Source organism: Bombina bombina, chromosome 7 (assembly GCF_027579735.1).
Source record: "Bombina bombina isolate aBomBom1 chromosome 7, aBomBom1.pri, whole genome shotgun sequence".
In the NCBI taxonomy this organism is placed as follows: Eukaryota; Metazoa; Chordata; class Amphibia; order Anura; family Bombinatoridae; genus Bombina; species Bombina bombina.
In genome coordinates this window covers 228,235,951-228,251,321 of record NC_069505.1, presented here as the reverse complement: position 1 = coordinate 228,251,321, position 15,371 = coordinate 228,235,951, and the positions used below count along the sequence as shown (strand labels likewise).

The following is a 15,371-nucleotide window of genomic DNA, read 5'->3' as shown; positions in this document are numbered from 1 at the left end:
ACAGTCCCTGTGTGCTCAAGCTCATGCCATTCACTTCCTGTTTGTCTACAGACCCTGTGTGCTCAAGCACATGCCATTCACTTCCTGTTTGTCTACAGACCCTGTGTGCTCAAGCACATGCCATTCACTTCCTTTTTGTCTACAGACCCTGTGTGCTCAAGCACATGCCATTCACTTCCTGTTTGTCTACAGACCCCGTGTGCTCAAGCTCATGCCATTCACTTCCTGTTTGTCTACAGACCCCGTGTGCTCAAGCACATGCCATTCACTTCCTGTTTGTCTACAGACCCCGTGTGCTCAAGCTCATGCCATTCACTTCCTGTTTGTCTACAGACCCTGTGTGCTCAAGCACATGCCATTCACTTCCTGTTTGTCTACAGACCCCGTGTGCTCAAGCACATGCCATTCACTTCCTGTTTGTCTACAGACCCCGTGTGCTCAAGCTCATGCCATTCACTTCCTGTTTGTCTACAGACCCCGTGTGCTCAAGCTCGTGCCATTCACTTCCTGTTTGTCTACAGACCCCGTGTGCTCAAGCCATTCACTTCCTGTTTGTCTACAGACCCTGTGTGCTCAAGCTCATGCCATTCACTTCCTGTTTGTCTACAGACCCCGTGTGCTCAAGCACATGCCATTCACTTCCTGTTTGTCTACAGACCCTGTGTGCTCAAGCTCATGCCATTCACTTCCTGTTTGTCTACAGACCCCGTGTGCTCAAGCCATTCACTTCCTGTTTGTCTACAGACCCCGTGTGCTCAAGCCATTCACTTCCTGTTTGTCTACAGACCCCGTGTGCTCAAGCTCATGCCATTCACTTCCTGTTTGTCTACAGACCCTGTGTGCCCAAGCTCATGCCATTCACTTCCTGTTTGTCTACAGACCCCGTGTGCTCAAGCTCATGCCATTAAGTTCTCTAAACTGCACTCACAATTATATGAGATACAATGGTTTGCCTCAATCTGAACAAATCCCTGTTTATTTTGACTGATTACTAAGTTATAATGTATGCCTATTTCCCAAAGAGCGTATTTAGCGTTTAGATGTCATATCCTATTGCATAGATCCAACCTGTAATGTTTAACTTTGACACCCTTTAAAATGATTATATATAGAATAATGTGCACAACCTCACTTGTATTGTAAAATAACCCTTTTTTCACTGTTTCCTTGTCTCCTGCTTAATGCAGATGCTTTCCTCTGGTCTTCCAGAACTTACTGGAATTCAAGACCTAAAATACGTACACGACGCACTCCAGCCTCAAGCTACAGATGCAGAAGCCACTATCTTTTTCACCAGGTACAGTCTGAACTTTTCATTTACATCATTCCCTTGTACCACACAGCTGTAAACACACAAGTATCGTTTCTAAAAATCGTTTAAATTATTTGTAGACTGAGAGGCTTATATTGCTTTGCTTTTATATGATGTTTTAGAATAACCACCATGTTGTAGCTATGTAACATAATAGTTCATGCATTATGTACACATTTTTATGTGTGGTACACATAACAGCAGTGGCTGGGAAACTAGATTTGCTTCTGTGTGACTGTTAATGTTCAGTGAGTGCTGTTTTCTGCTATCAAATAAAATTAGTGTACACCGTTGCAAGATTTACACAAAAAGCTAAGATTCCTTGTAATAAGTCTAGCGTTCATTATTTACAAATTGCAGAGTGCGCCACTGTTTTAAGTAAATTCCTTTGCCCTCCAAATGGCGTGCACACATGGATTATGCAGGTAGGGTCTTCTGACTGGCTGCAGTTATACACTTACAGCCAAATTAGATCCAATACCTGCGTAATGCATGGAATATTAGATTCCGAGGGCAGCAGTGCTCTCTGTATTCCTCAGAAGAGGAACAGTGGATTTTAACTCATGGTAAGTATACAATTGAAATAACACAAGGTAATGTTTCCTGCTTACAAATGGAGCATCAGTAATATTGTGCATTATTCATGAGTAGTGTTGTGTTATTATATTATAGCAAACCTATTTACTATTTATAATGTATAGATTACCTCTGTAAATAGAGAGATTTTCTGGACACACTACAATGTGAACTTGTTTAAGATCTGACAGAGACTCCATCATCATTGCAAATTGCAGATATATTTGTACTCTTTTGATTTTTGACCTTTTGGAAAACATTGTTTTTATGGTTGTATTGTCACATTTGCCCACAGAAATGTCTGTATTAATTTTTCAACCTCAATAAAAATAAAACTCTAAAAAAAAAATAATAATGATTGCTTGCATCAGGGCCTTACTCATGTAAGGGCCCATGTGTCTCCCTTGCACATGGTGTAACTACTTAAGCACGCCCAGGGTTGCGTCTGTTTTATCCTAGCATTATGGAATTGGGCTACAGGATATAGAGCAAATAATACTTTTGCTTACTGTATATTGTTGGTGACAGTAGTGGATGATTTAGTTGTTTCCATCCACTTTCCACCAGTCAAGGGAAAGGGCAACATAAGGATGGTGATGAGATAAATAGGGTCAGAGAATCTATCTGCTAATGTATAGGTATCCACCTTTTATTCCAAGCCTGTGGGCCAAAATAAATTAATACTTTTAAAGTTTTATTTTATTCTTTCTTCATTTTAGGTTAATAGAATCAAGCTTGGGAAGTGTTGCAACAAAATTCAATTTCTTCATCCATAACCTTGCTCAGCGCTTTTCTGGACCCCCTTCAAATGATGACGCTATACTCTCATTTTCCCCTAAAACCTATTCGCTAAAGCAGGATGGGCGCATCAGGGAAGCATCTGTCTTTACTTATCACAAGCGATATAATCCAGACAAGTACTATGTGAGTTACTCATTGACCTATGTTTTTGTATAATTGTTTTTGCAGTTTCAAATTTTGTGTGATTTTAAAATTGTGTTTTTTTAATTATCAAGTATAAATCTGATTAGTATATGAAGTTTTTTTTTTGTTTGTTTTTTTAATTCTGTTATTCATATTTAAGGCTTTTTTGGTAAAAAATGTTTTGTGTTTTTGGAATGATTTCATATATAGAATATTGTTTATACGTTTCTATTTTCTTTTTTTGAGGTGGGTAGGGAAGACAACATGAAGTTATTTTGTTCTTTTACTCAGCTCTCTATAATTAAATATATCTTGCTGTTTTGACAGATCTATGTAGTAAGAGTCGTTAGAGAAGGACAAGAGGATTCAATGTTCATCTTCCGGACATTTGATGAGTTCCAAGAACTCCACAACAAGCTGAGCATCCTTTTTCCCCTTTGGAAGCTCCCTGGGTATGTTTATACTGATAGCTGGTGGAATGTGATCATGTTGGTTCTGGTTTAAATATTTGTGTAACACCTTCAATTTAAGGCATTTTTTTTTTTATTAAACGGACCCTTAATGCTCAGACAGTCCCGCTTGGACATTCCTATCTAAATAGAACTATATTAACATGAATGTCCTACTGTGGTGCCTTCTTGTTTTTGTTTTTAAACTTTTATTTATAACCAACAGTGGGTACAAGCAGACACTGTATAAAGTCATCACGCCAGGCAGGGCGGAGAAAGACAAGCGTTGTAAAAAATTAAATATGACAATATAGAATTTGGTGTACATGAAATTGTAATAAAATGGTTGCAATGAAACAGCATTTGTGAGATATAACATGTAATTAGAAAAAGACTATTATACACAAAATATGTATCCAACATTCACCTAGATTATGAGTTGTGCGTTACATTTCCCTAATACAGCCATTACAAGTCTTGTCGGTATAGCTGTAACACAACGTCAGTACCACATTCATAAAAATTATGTTTTTTAATGGGATTCCCATAGCGCCGGTATTACGAGTTTTGCTATCTGGCTAAAAAGCGAGCGTTACAGCCTAAAACGACAAGCTCTGTAACTCCATCTAAAGTCAGTAGTTATGAGTTTTACGCTACAAAGCTGTAACATAAAACTCATAACTAATGTGTTAAAAAGTACACTTACACCCATAAACTACCTATTAACCCCTAAATCGCAAATACTATAATAAATTTCTTAAACCTAATCTGCCGCTCCCGATATCGCTGCCACTTTCAAAAAATATTAACCCTTATTCCGCCACTCCCTGACATCCTCAACACTGTACTAAAGTTATTAACACCTAAACTGCTGCCCTCCTCAATCGCAAACACTAAGTATTTATTCTAGATTAGGCTTTTTTATTTTGGGGTTTTTTTGTTTTTGTTTTTTAAAGGGTATTAGAATAGGAATAATCTTTTATTTTTTTGGATAATTTTTTTTTTGTAATGGTAGGTTTTAGTGTGTCAGCTTACGTTTTATTTCACAGGTAAGTTTGTATTTATTTTAACTAGGTAGTTAGTAAATACTTAATAACTATTTACTAACTAGTCTACCTAGTTAAAATACAAACTTAGCTGTGAAAAAAATTAAACCTAGGCTAGCTACAATATAACTATTAGTTATATTGTAGCTACCTTAGGTTTTATTTCACAGGTAAGTATTTAGTTTTAAATCGTTATTGTTTAGTTAATAATTGTAAATTTAATTTAGATCTAATTTCATTGTTAAAGTTAGGGGGTGTTAGGTTTAGGGGTTTAGGGGTTAATATAGTTTAATTTAGGTTGTTGCGATGTGAGGGGCTGGTGGTTTAGGGGTTAATAGGTTTGTTTACTGGTAGTGATGTGGGAGGCCAGAGGTTTAGGGGTTAATAACTTTATTTAGTTGCGGCGATGTTGGGGAGCGGTGGAATAGGGGTTAATAACTTTAATATCGTTGCAGCGATTTTGGGGTGCTGCAGAATAAGGGTTAATAACTTTAGTATAGTGGCGACGATATCTGGAGCGGCACATTAGGATCAATAATTTTATTTAGGTGGTGGCGATATCTGGAGCGGCAGATTAGGGGTTAATAACTGTAGGCAAGCGTCAGCGATGTCAGGGGCAGCAGATTAGGGGTGTTTAGACGTGGGGTTTATGTTAGGGTGATAGTTTTAAACTGTATTTTCTTTTTCCCCATAGACATCAATGGGGCTGGGTTACGGAGCTTTTGTTTCCGCGATCGCAGGTGTTACTTTTTTTTTGCCGGCTCTCCCCATTGATGTCTGTGGGGAAAGCATGCACAAACACGTCAAAACACTGCTTGTTTTTGGTGCGATATGGAGCTCAAAATCTCCATATCGCACGCGCAAGCCGGGTTTTTTTAAACTTGTAATGGCAGCGCTATAGGGGGTTAAATAATGCAACTTTTGTTGCGTTCATTACTTTCTCTATAGCGCTCAAAACTCGTAATTTAGGTGATTGTTGTTTTTTTTGTTGAAATAATCCTACACAACTAAACTTTCTGAACATATATATTTGTTTTCATCAAGTCAAATAGTGTGCTTTTAATACTTTGGAAGACAAATACATTATTAAAATGACAATCATAATAAGCTTTTTAAATGGCGGCTGTCACTTAACATCTCAAATATATCTGTAATAGATTTAATAAAGATGGTTGTAGAACGAAAACCATTATTCCAAGCACACAGAAATTCACTTCAGGTTGTACTGTGCTTTTGCTCACTAGATGTTTAATATTGTTGACTAATCATACTGAATTAGCTGATCGCCAAATGCCAAATACAAAATGAGTCTCAAAGATATTACTGAGCACATCTGTTGGCCATTGTTTATAAGTCAAGGGCATTGCAGTATTTATAGCAGGAGTGAAAATAGAGGTGACAAGCAAACTTAAAGGGACAGTCAACTCAAAAAATGTTATTGTTTAGAAAAATAGATAATCCCTTTATTACCTATTCCCCAGTTTTGTACAGAAAACATTGTTATATTAACACTTTTTACCTTTGTGATTACCTTGTATCGAAGCCTCTTCTGACAACCCCCTGAGCACATGACTATTTATGTATTATCTATTGACTTGCATTTAAGCTAATTAGTGCAGTGTCATCCACGGGCGTGAGCACAATGTTATCTATATGGCTCACATGAACTATCAGTCTCCTGTTGTGAAAAGCTAATAAAAAAGCATGTGATAGGAGGCTGTCTATAGTGGATTAGAAACGGGCAGAAATTTAGAGGTTTAAATGTTATAAAGTATATTAACAATATTGGTTGTGCAAAGCTGGGGGATGGGTAGTAAAGGTATTATTTCTGACTGTCCCTTTAAGATTGGTCTTTAAAAAACAGAGAAAACTATAAACATAAACTGGCAAAAAAAACAATTCTATGAAATGTGTTTCCTTGTAAAAAGAGAGAGGGTGAAAATCTATATATTCAGGCCATGTGGACCTATTTCCTAAACCACATTTATGAATAGGTGAAGCATCAAGGATAATATTATTCACTGAAGTGAGCGTTGATCATAGGTGAAGTTAGGAGACAGTCTTGTTAAAGTTCCAACAGTATAGAAAGGTGGAAATACAAATATTAGCCTCTAAATGTTTATATTTAGAAACAATCAGTAACCCTATATAAATACTATAAAGAAAGATAAAAAGATTAAATTACACAAATTAACTAGAGTGAATCATACTGTATAAGATAATAAAAACAAATAAGAATGACTTCTTATAGATATGGGACTATAAAAAACATGAGATACAAAATATATGATATAATAAACTGACAAATACAGATATAAGGAATCCCTGAAAAGTTCTTATCTGGAATTTTTGTTTTCTTCTGCAAGATGATATAGATGGTAAATGTCCCAATTGGGGTGGGAGTGGTCCCAAATAATGAATGATCAAAAACCGAGATGATCTACGATCAGGAACACAGAGGATGACTGGAGTCAGCAGCTTTGTCAAGGAAATCTGGATCTAGGAACAATTTTTCTCTGTGAAGAAATCACAAAAAGACAAAGGCGCCTCCTGGTGTAATACAGTTGGTGAAAGAAGTTTGTAAGGTTATCAAAAAGGTACTCACAAATGGAGCAGCACCCAATTCTGCTAAATCAAACAGACTGGGATCTCAGAGTGTCTCACCTCACTGACACTGCAAGGAAACTGGTTACTCCAACGTCTTACCGGACTGATAAAGCTCAGACTCTCACAAAGAGGTTTAAATAAAACCAAATTTTATTAATAGGATAAAAATCTCAGTGTCTAAGTACACTAGATATTATAAAATACAAGCAACGCGTTTCTTAGACTGCTGTCTGTTTCATCAGATGCCTGATGAAACAGACAGCAGTCTGAGAAACGCGTTGCTTGTAACCAGTAACCTTACAAACTTCTTTCACCAACTGTATTACACCAGGAGGCGCCTTTGTCTTGTGATTTCTTCACAGAGAAAAAATGTTTATATTTACAGGATATTCATTCAACCAATAGTGGTTTTGTGCCCAAAAAATATCTAAACATACATACTGAGTTGCTGTCTAGTTTCAATTGGCATATTGGTTTAGCTACTTAGGTATTGTTAAAGAAGAATGGTGGGGAATAATAAAGCACAACTTCTCCCATTTTTCAAGAACTAGGGACTGGCAAAAATAGACTACTGCAATATGAATTGTATGCATTTGCTAAAATTAAGCACTAAAATTACTAATAAACATTATAATCATAAAAATATGAAATATAGGCAACTTTAAACATAAACAGGTCTTAAAATAACTCGTAATTTCCCTCCTAAGATAGGGAGAGTCCACGGCTTCATTCATGTTGGGAAATGCAACACCTGGCCACAAGGAGGAGGCAAAGACACCCCAGCCAAAGGCTTAAATATCCCTCCCACTTCCTCATTACCCTAGTCATTCTTTGCCTTTCGTCATGTTAGGAGGTGGCAGAGAAGTGGCAGAAGATTCGGAGAGTCCTAAAAAAGGGTATCTGCCCTTCGAGCTAGGACTGGAGTTTGAAGTAGTCATGTCATGTTGACGAGTTTCACTGCCTGCTTTCTCTCACTCAAGTCCATGTCAGGAGCGCTGCTATAAGACTGTCACACTTGAGAGGTTGTGTTCTGTTCCACAGCATGGATCCTGGTGGTAGGATTGTTTCAATTTTTACACATAAAACGCTATAACAGGGTCACAGTGTGGCTCCTTTATACCTTGATAGGATCCAGGGTTAATATCCTCTGAAGGGGGTTTATTGAACAGTTGGGGTTAATTAATCAGTGTATTAATTATTTACATGCTGCTTTGTGTGATTTTTTTTCCTGGGCTGATAGACTGTGTTTTTGGCTAGAACAAACAGGTTTCACTTTTAAGTTTCACTTTCGTTTTTTGAAGTGTTGCACAGCTCCTATTACTTGCTGCACTTGTAATAACAGGGGAAGTGCTGTCTTGCACTCCATGTGACCGCGTGGGGTCTATGTTCATTTCCTCCATTCCGGCTGAGACTTGAACCCGAGGAGAGCGTTTCCTCTGTTAACTGTCTTGGTCTAGGAGGTAGCGAGTGCCCCAGCCATTGGGAGTATAAAGGTGCAGTTTTCTATAATAAAAAACATTTTTATTTGTATCCTTCTGTGGGTATAACCTGAGCTATGGAGGACTCTGACATGTTAGAATGTACTCCTTCTGTACTAAATTATACCTGTCTATATTGTGAGGAGGCAGTGGTTTTCCCGCCAACTCAATTATGTTCCACATGCCTTAACACCGTTATAAAGTCTAAGAAGGGAGACAAGCCTGCTAAGGCTCTTAGTCCCTCTGAGCCGTCTACCTCTCAGGACTCGGCGTCCCTTGCTGCATTATACCACTCCACATGCAGTTCCCTGTAGCACCTCTAATCCTCCATCCGGAGGTGGCCTTCTTCCTGCGAACTTTGCCGTGCAGTTACAAACGGCGATGTCTGCGGCCCTCAGTGCATTACCTCGCTCTAACAAACGCAAGAGAAAGGTTAAGCATAGCTATCCTGACCCGGAGTCATCTAAATATTTATCGGATTTAGCTATTATGTCCCAGTTATCCGATGAGTTAACCTCTGTAGCTTCAGAGGGTGAACTTTCTGGGTCGGAGTCCTTAGCGTCTAAGCCTCCTGCTGCGGAGGACCATCCTTTAGATTTAAAATTGAGCACTTGAGCACACTGCCTCAAGAACCTAAATTAGAGTTTACAAAGACAGGAAAGTTCCTTTGAGTTTTCCTGTGCCGGTTAAGATGGCGAACATTATTAAGAACGAATGGGAAAGAATTGGTTCTTCCTTTTCCCCCTTGTCTACTTTTAAAAAGTTGTTCCCGGTCCCGGACTCTCAACTGGATTTGTGGGGCTCCATTCCTAAGGGGGATGGTGCTATCTCTACGCTTGCTAAACGTACTACTATACCTCTTGAGGATAGTTCTTCGTTCAGAGAGCCGATAGATAAGAAAATGGAAACCTTTCTAAGAAAGATGTTTCAACATACAGGATTTTTGTTTCAACCGGCGGCTGCAGTTGCCGGAGCGGCTACCTACTGGTGCGACTCTTTGTCGGAACTCATTGAGGTGGAGTCTCCCCTCGAGGATATTAAAGACAGAATTAAAGCTCTGAGAATTGCTAATTCTTTTATCTTTGATGCAAACGTGCAAATTATTTGCCTAAATGCAAAGGCCTCTGGCTTTGCGGTCCTAGCCCGCCGGGCGCTCGGGTTGAAGTTTTGGTCTGCAGATATGACTTTTAAGTCTAGACTCCTTTCTCTTCCCTTCAAGGGAAAGATCTTATTTGGTCCAGGCCTGGACTCAATTATTTCTACAGTTACCGGAGGCAAGGGTGCCTTCCTAACGCAAAATAAGAACATGTCTAAGGGACGACAATCTTCTAATTTCTTTCATGTAATTAACAAGAGTCCATGAGCTAGTGACGTATGGGATATACATTCCTACCAGGAGGGGCAAAGTTTCCCAAACCTTAAAATGCCTATAAATACACCCCTCACCACACCCACAAATCAGTTTTTACAAACTTTGCCTCCAAGGGAGGTGGTGAAGTAAGTTTGTGCTAGATTCTACGTTGATATGCGCTCCGCAGCAAGTTGGAGCCCGGTTTTCCTCTCAGCGTGCAGTGAATGTCAGAGGGATGTGAGGAGAGTATTGCCTATTGAATGCAGTGATCTCCTTCTACGGGGTCTATTTCATAAGGTTCTCTGTTATCGGTCGTAGAGATTCATCTCTTACCTCCCTTTTCAGATCGACGATATACTCTTATATTTACCATTTCCTCTACTGATTCTCGTTTCAGTACTGGTTTGGCTTTCTACAAACATGTAGATGAGTGTCCTGGGGTAAGTAAGTCTTATTTTCTGTGACACTCTAAGCTATGGTTGGGCACTTTATTTATAAAGTTCTAAATATATGTATTCAAACATTTATTTGCCTTGACTCAGAATGTTCAACTTTCCTTATTTCCAGACAGTCAGTTTCATATTTGGGATTATGCTTTAAATTATGCTTTAAAATTTGACTTTTTTCCCTGTGGGCTGTTAGGCTCGCGGGGGCTGAAAATGCTTCATTTTATTGCGTCATTTTTGGCGCGGATTTTTTTGGCGCAAAAATTCATTTCCGTTTCCGGCGTCATACGTGTCGCCGGAAGTTGCGTCATTTTTTGACGTTATTTTGCGCCAAAAATGTCGGCGTTCCGGATGTGGCGTCATTTTTGGCGCCAAAAGCATTTAGGCGCCAAATAATGTGGGCGTCTTATTTGGCGCCAAAAAATATGGGCGTCGCTTTTGTCTCCACATTATTTCAGTCTCATTTTCATTTGCTTCTGGTTGCTAGAAGCTTGATGTTTGGCATTTTTTTCCCATTCCTGAAACTGTCTTATAAGGAATTTGATTTATTTTGCTTTATATGTTGTTTTTTCTCTTACATATTGCAAGATGTCTCACGTTGCATCTGAGCCAGAAGATACTACAGGAAAACCACTGCCTGCTGGATCTACCAAAGCTAAGTGTATCTGCTGTAAACTTTTGGTAGCTATTTCTCCAGCTGTTGTTTGTATTAATTGTCATGACAAACTTGTTAAAGCAGATAATATTTCCTTTAGTGATGTACCATTGCCTGTTGCAGTTCCCTCAACATCTAAGGTGCAGAATGTTCCTGATAACATAAGAGATTTTGTTTCTGAATCCATAAAGAAGGCTTTGTCTGTTATTTCTCCTTCTAGTAAACGTAAAAAGTCTTTTAAATCTTCTCTCTCTACAGATGAATTTTTAAATGAACACCATCATTCTGATTCTTTGGACTCTTCTAGTTCAGAGGATTCTGTCTCAGAGATTGATGCTGATAAATCTTCATATTTATTTAAGATGGAATTTATTCGCTCTTTACTTAAAGAAGTACTAATTGCTTTAGAAATAGAGGATTCTAGTCCTCTTGATACTAATTCTATACGTTTGGATAAGGTTTTTAAAGCTCCTGCGGTTATTCCAGAAGTCTTTCCTGTTCCTAATGCTATTTCTGCAGTAATTGCTAAGGAATGGGATAAATTGGGTAATTCATTTACTCCTTCTAAACGTTTTAAGCAATTATATCCTGTTCCGCCTGACAGGTTAGAATTTTGGGACAAAATCCCTAAAGTTGATGGGGCTATTTCTACCCTTGCTAAACGTACTACCATTCCTACGTCAGATGGTACCTCGTTTAAGGATCCTTTAGATAGAAAAATTGAATCTTTTCTAAGAAAAGCTTATCTATGTTCAGGTAATCTTCTTAGACCTGCTATATCATTGGCTGATGTTGCTGCAGCTTCAACTTTTTGGTTGGAAACTCTAGCGCAACAAGTAACAAATCGTGATTCTCATGATATTATTATTCTTCTCCAGCATGCTAATAATTTCATCTGTGATGCCATTTTTGATATTATTAGAGTTGATGTTAGATTTATGTCTCTGGCTATCTTAGCCAGAAGAGCTTTATGGCTTAAGACTTGGAATGCTGATATGGCTTCTAAATCAACTCTACTTTCCATTTCTTTCCAGGGAAACAAATTATTTGGTTCTCAGTTGGATTCTATTATTTCAACTGTTACTGGTGGGAAAGGAACTTTTTTACCACAGGATAAAAAATCTAAAGGTAAAAACAGGGCTAACAATCGTTTTCGTTCCTTTCGTTTCAACAAAGAACAAAAGCCTGATCCTTCGTCCTCAGGAGCAGTTTCAGTTTGGAAACCATCTCCAGTCTGGAATAAATCCAAGCCTGCTAGAAAGGCAAAGCCTGCTTCTAAGTTCACATGAAGGTACGGCCCTCATTCCAGTTCAGCTGGTAGGGGGCAGGTTACGTTTTTTCAAAGAAATTTGGTTCAAATCTGTTCACAATCTTTGGATTCAGAACATTGTTTCAGAAGGGTACAGAATTGGTTTCAAGATGAGACCTCCTGCAAAGAGATTTTTTCTTTCCCATGTCCCAGTAAATCCAGTGAAAGCTCAAGCATTTCTGAATTGTGTTTCAGATCTAGAGTTGGCTGGAGTAATTATGCCAGTTCCAGTTCCGGAACAGGGGATGGGGTTTTATTCAAATCTCTTCATTGTACCAAAGAAGGAGAATTCCTTCAGACCAGTTCTGGATCTAAAATTATTGAATCGTTATGTAAGGATACCAACGTTCAAGATGGTAACTGTAAGGACTATATTGCCTTTTGTTCAGCAAGGGAATTATATGTCCACAATAGATTTACAGGATGCATATCTGCATATTCCGATTCATCCAGATCATTATCAGTTCCTGAGATTCTCTTTTCTAGACAAGCATTACCAATTTGTGGCTCTACCGTTTGGCCTTGCTACAGCTTCAAGAATTTTCACAAAGATTCTCGGTGCCCTTCTGTCTGTAATCAGAGAACAGGGTATTGTGGTATTTCCTTATTTGGACGATATCTTGGTACTTGCTCCGTCTTTACATTTAGCAGAGTCTCATACGAATCGACTTGTGTTGTTTCTTCAAGATCATGGTTGGAGGATCAATTTACCAAAAAGTTCTTTGATTCCTCAAACAAGGGTAACCTTTCTGGGTTTCCAGATAGATTCAGTGTCCATGACTCTGTCTTTAACAGACAAGAGACGTCTAAAATTGATTACAGCTTGTCGAAACCTTCAGTCACAATCATTCCCTTCGGTAGCCTTATGCATGGAAATTCTAGGTCTTATGACTGCTGCATCGGACGCGATCCCCTTTGCTCGTTTTCACATGCGACCTCTTCAGCTCTGTATGCTGAACCAATGGTGCAGGGATTACACGAAGATATCTCAATTAATATCTTTAAAACCGATTGTTCGACACTCTCTACCGTGGTGGACAAATCACCATCGTTTAATTCAGGGGGCTTCTTTTGTTCTTCCGACCTGGACTGTAATTTCAACAGATGCAAGTCTCACAGGTTGGGGAGCTGTGTGGGGATCTCTGACGGCACAAGGAGTTTGGGAATCTCAGGAGGTGAGATTACCGATCAATATTTTGGAACTCCGTGCAATTTTCAGAGCTCTTCAGTTTTGGCCTCTTCTGAAGAGAGAATCGTTCATTTGTTTTCAGACAGACAATGTCACAACTGTGGCATACATCAATCATCAAGGAGGGACTCACAGTCCTCTGGCTATGAAAGAAGTATCTCGAATTTTGGTTTGGGCGGAATCCAGCTCCTGTCTAATCTCTGCGGTTCATATCCCAGGTGTAGACAATTGGGAAGCGGATTATCTCAGTCGCCAAACGTTGCATCCGGGCGAATGGTCTCTTCACCCAGAGGTATTTCTTCAGATTGTTCAATTGTGGGGGCTCCCAGAGATAGATCTGATGGCCTCTCATCTAAACAAGAAACTTCCCAGGTATCTGTCCAGATCCCGGGATCCTCAGGCGGAGGCAGTGGATGCATTATCACTTCCTTGGAAGTATCATCCTGCCTATATCTTTCCGCCTCTAGTTCTTCTTCCAAGAGTAATCTCCAAGATTCTGAGGGAATGCTCGTTTGTTCTGCTAATAGCTCCGGCATGGCCTCACAGGTTTTGGTATGCGGATCTTGTCCGGATGGCATCTTGCCAGCCATGGACTCTTCCGTTAAGACCAGACCTTCTGTCACAAGGTCCTTTTTTCCATCCGGATCTGAAATCCTTAAATTTAAAGGTATGGAGATTGAACGCTTGATTCTTGGTCATAGAGGTTTCTCTGACTCCGTGATTAATACTATGTTACAGGCTCGTAAATCTGTATCTCGAGAGATATATTATAGAGTCTGGAAGACTTATATTTCATGGTGTCTTTCTCATCATTTTTCTTGGCATTCTTTTAGAATACCGAGAATTTTACAATTTCTTCAGGATGGTTTGGATAAGGGTTTGTCCGCAAGTTCTTTGAAAGGACAAATCTCTGCTCTTTCTGTTCTTTTTCACAGAAAGATTGCTATTCTTCCTGATATTCATTGTTTTGTACAAGCTTTGGTTCGTATAAAACCTGTCATTAAGTCAATTTCTCCTCCTTGGAGTTTGAATTTGGTTCTGGGAGCTCTTCAAGCTCCTCCGTTTGAACCTCTGCATTCATTGGACATTAAATTACTTTCTTGGAAAGTTTTGTTCCTTTTGGCCATCTCTTCTGCTAGAAGAGTTTCTGAATTATCTGCTCTTTCGTGTGAGTCTCCTTTTCTGATTTTTCATCAGGATAAGGCGGTGTTGCGAACTTCTTTTGATTTTTTACCTAAAGTTGTGAACTCCAACAACATTAGTAGAGAAATTGTGGTTCCTTCATTATGTCCTAATCCTAAGAATTCTAAGGAGAAATCATTGCATTCTTTGGATGTTGTTAGAGCTTTGAAATATTATGTTGAAGCTACGAAATCTTTCCGTAAGACTTCTAGTCTATTTGTTATCTTTTCCGGTTCTAGGAAAGGCCAGAAAGCTTCTGCCATTTCTTTGGCATCTTGGTTGAAATCTTTAATTCATCTTGCCTATGTTGAGTCGGGTAAAACTCCGCCTCAAAGAATTACAGCTCATTCTACTAGGTCAGTATCTACTTCCTGGGCGTTTAGGAATGAAGCTTCGGTTGACCAGATCTGCAAAGCAGCAACTTGGTCTTCTTTGCATACTTTTACTAAATTCTACCATTTTGATGTATTTTCTTCTTCTGAAGCAGTTTTTGGTAGAAAAGTTCTTCAGGCAGCGGTTTCAGTTTGAATCTTCTGCTTATGTTTTTTGTTAAACTTTATTTTGGGTGTGGATTATTTTCAGCAGGAATTGGCTGTCTTTATTTTATCCCTCCCTCTCTAGTGACTCTTGTGTGGAAAGATCCACATCTTGGGTAGTCATTATCCCATACGTCACTAGCTCATGGACTCTTGTTAATTACATGAAAGAAAACATAATTTATGTAAGAACTTACCTGATAAATTCATTTCTTTCATATTAACAAGAGTCCATGAGGCCCACCCTTTTTTGTGGTGGTTATGATTTTTTTGTATAAAGCACAATTATTCCAATTCCTTATTTTATATGC

The 15,371-nt window shown here is 38.8% G+C and overlaps 1 protein-coding gene across 2 annotated transcripts in view; it reads left to right on the top strand.

The window, feature by feature from the left end:
* Nucleotides 1-15,371, top strand: part of PIK3C2A (phosphatidylinositol-4-phosphate 3-kinase catalytic subunit type 2 alpha) — a 530,626-nt gene that overhangs the window by 442,038 nt on the left and 73,217 nt on the right. For both annotated transcript variants that reach the window (XM_053720635.1, XM_053720636.1), the window contains 3 exons: nt 1,188-1,297; nt 2,608-2,812; nt 3,140-3,264. In XM_053720635.1, coding sequence (XP_053576610.1) covers nt 1,188-1,297; nt 2,608-2,812; nt 3,140-3,264 — 440 coding nt within the window. The remainder of the gene's footprint in view (nt 1-1,187; nt 1,298-2,607; nt 2,813-3,139; nt 3,265-15,371) is intronic.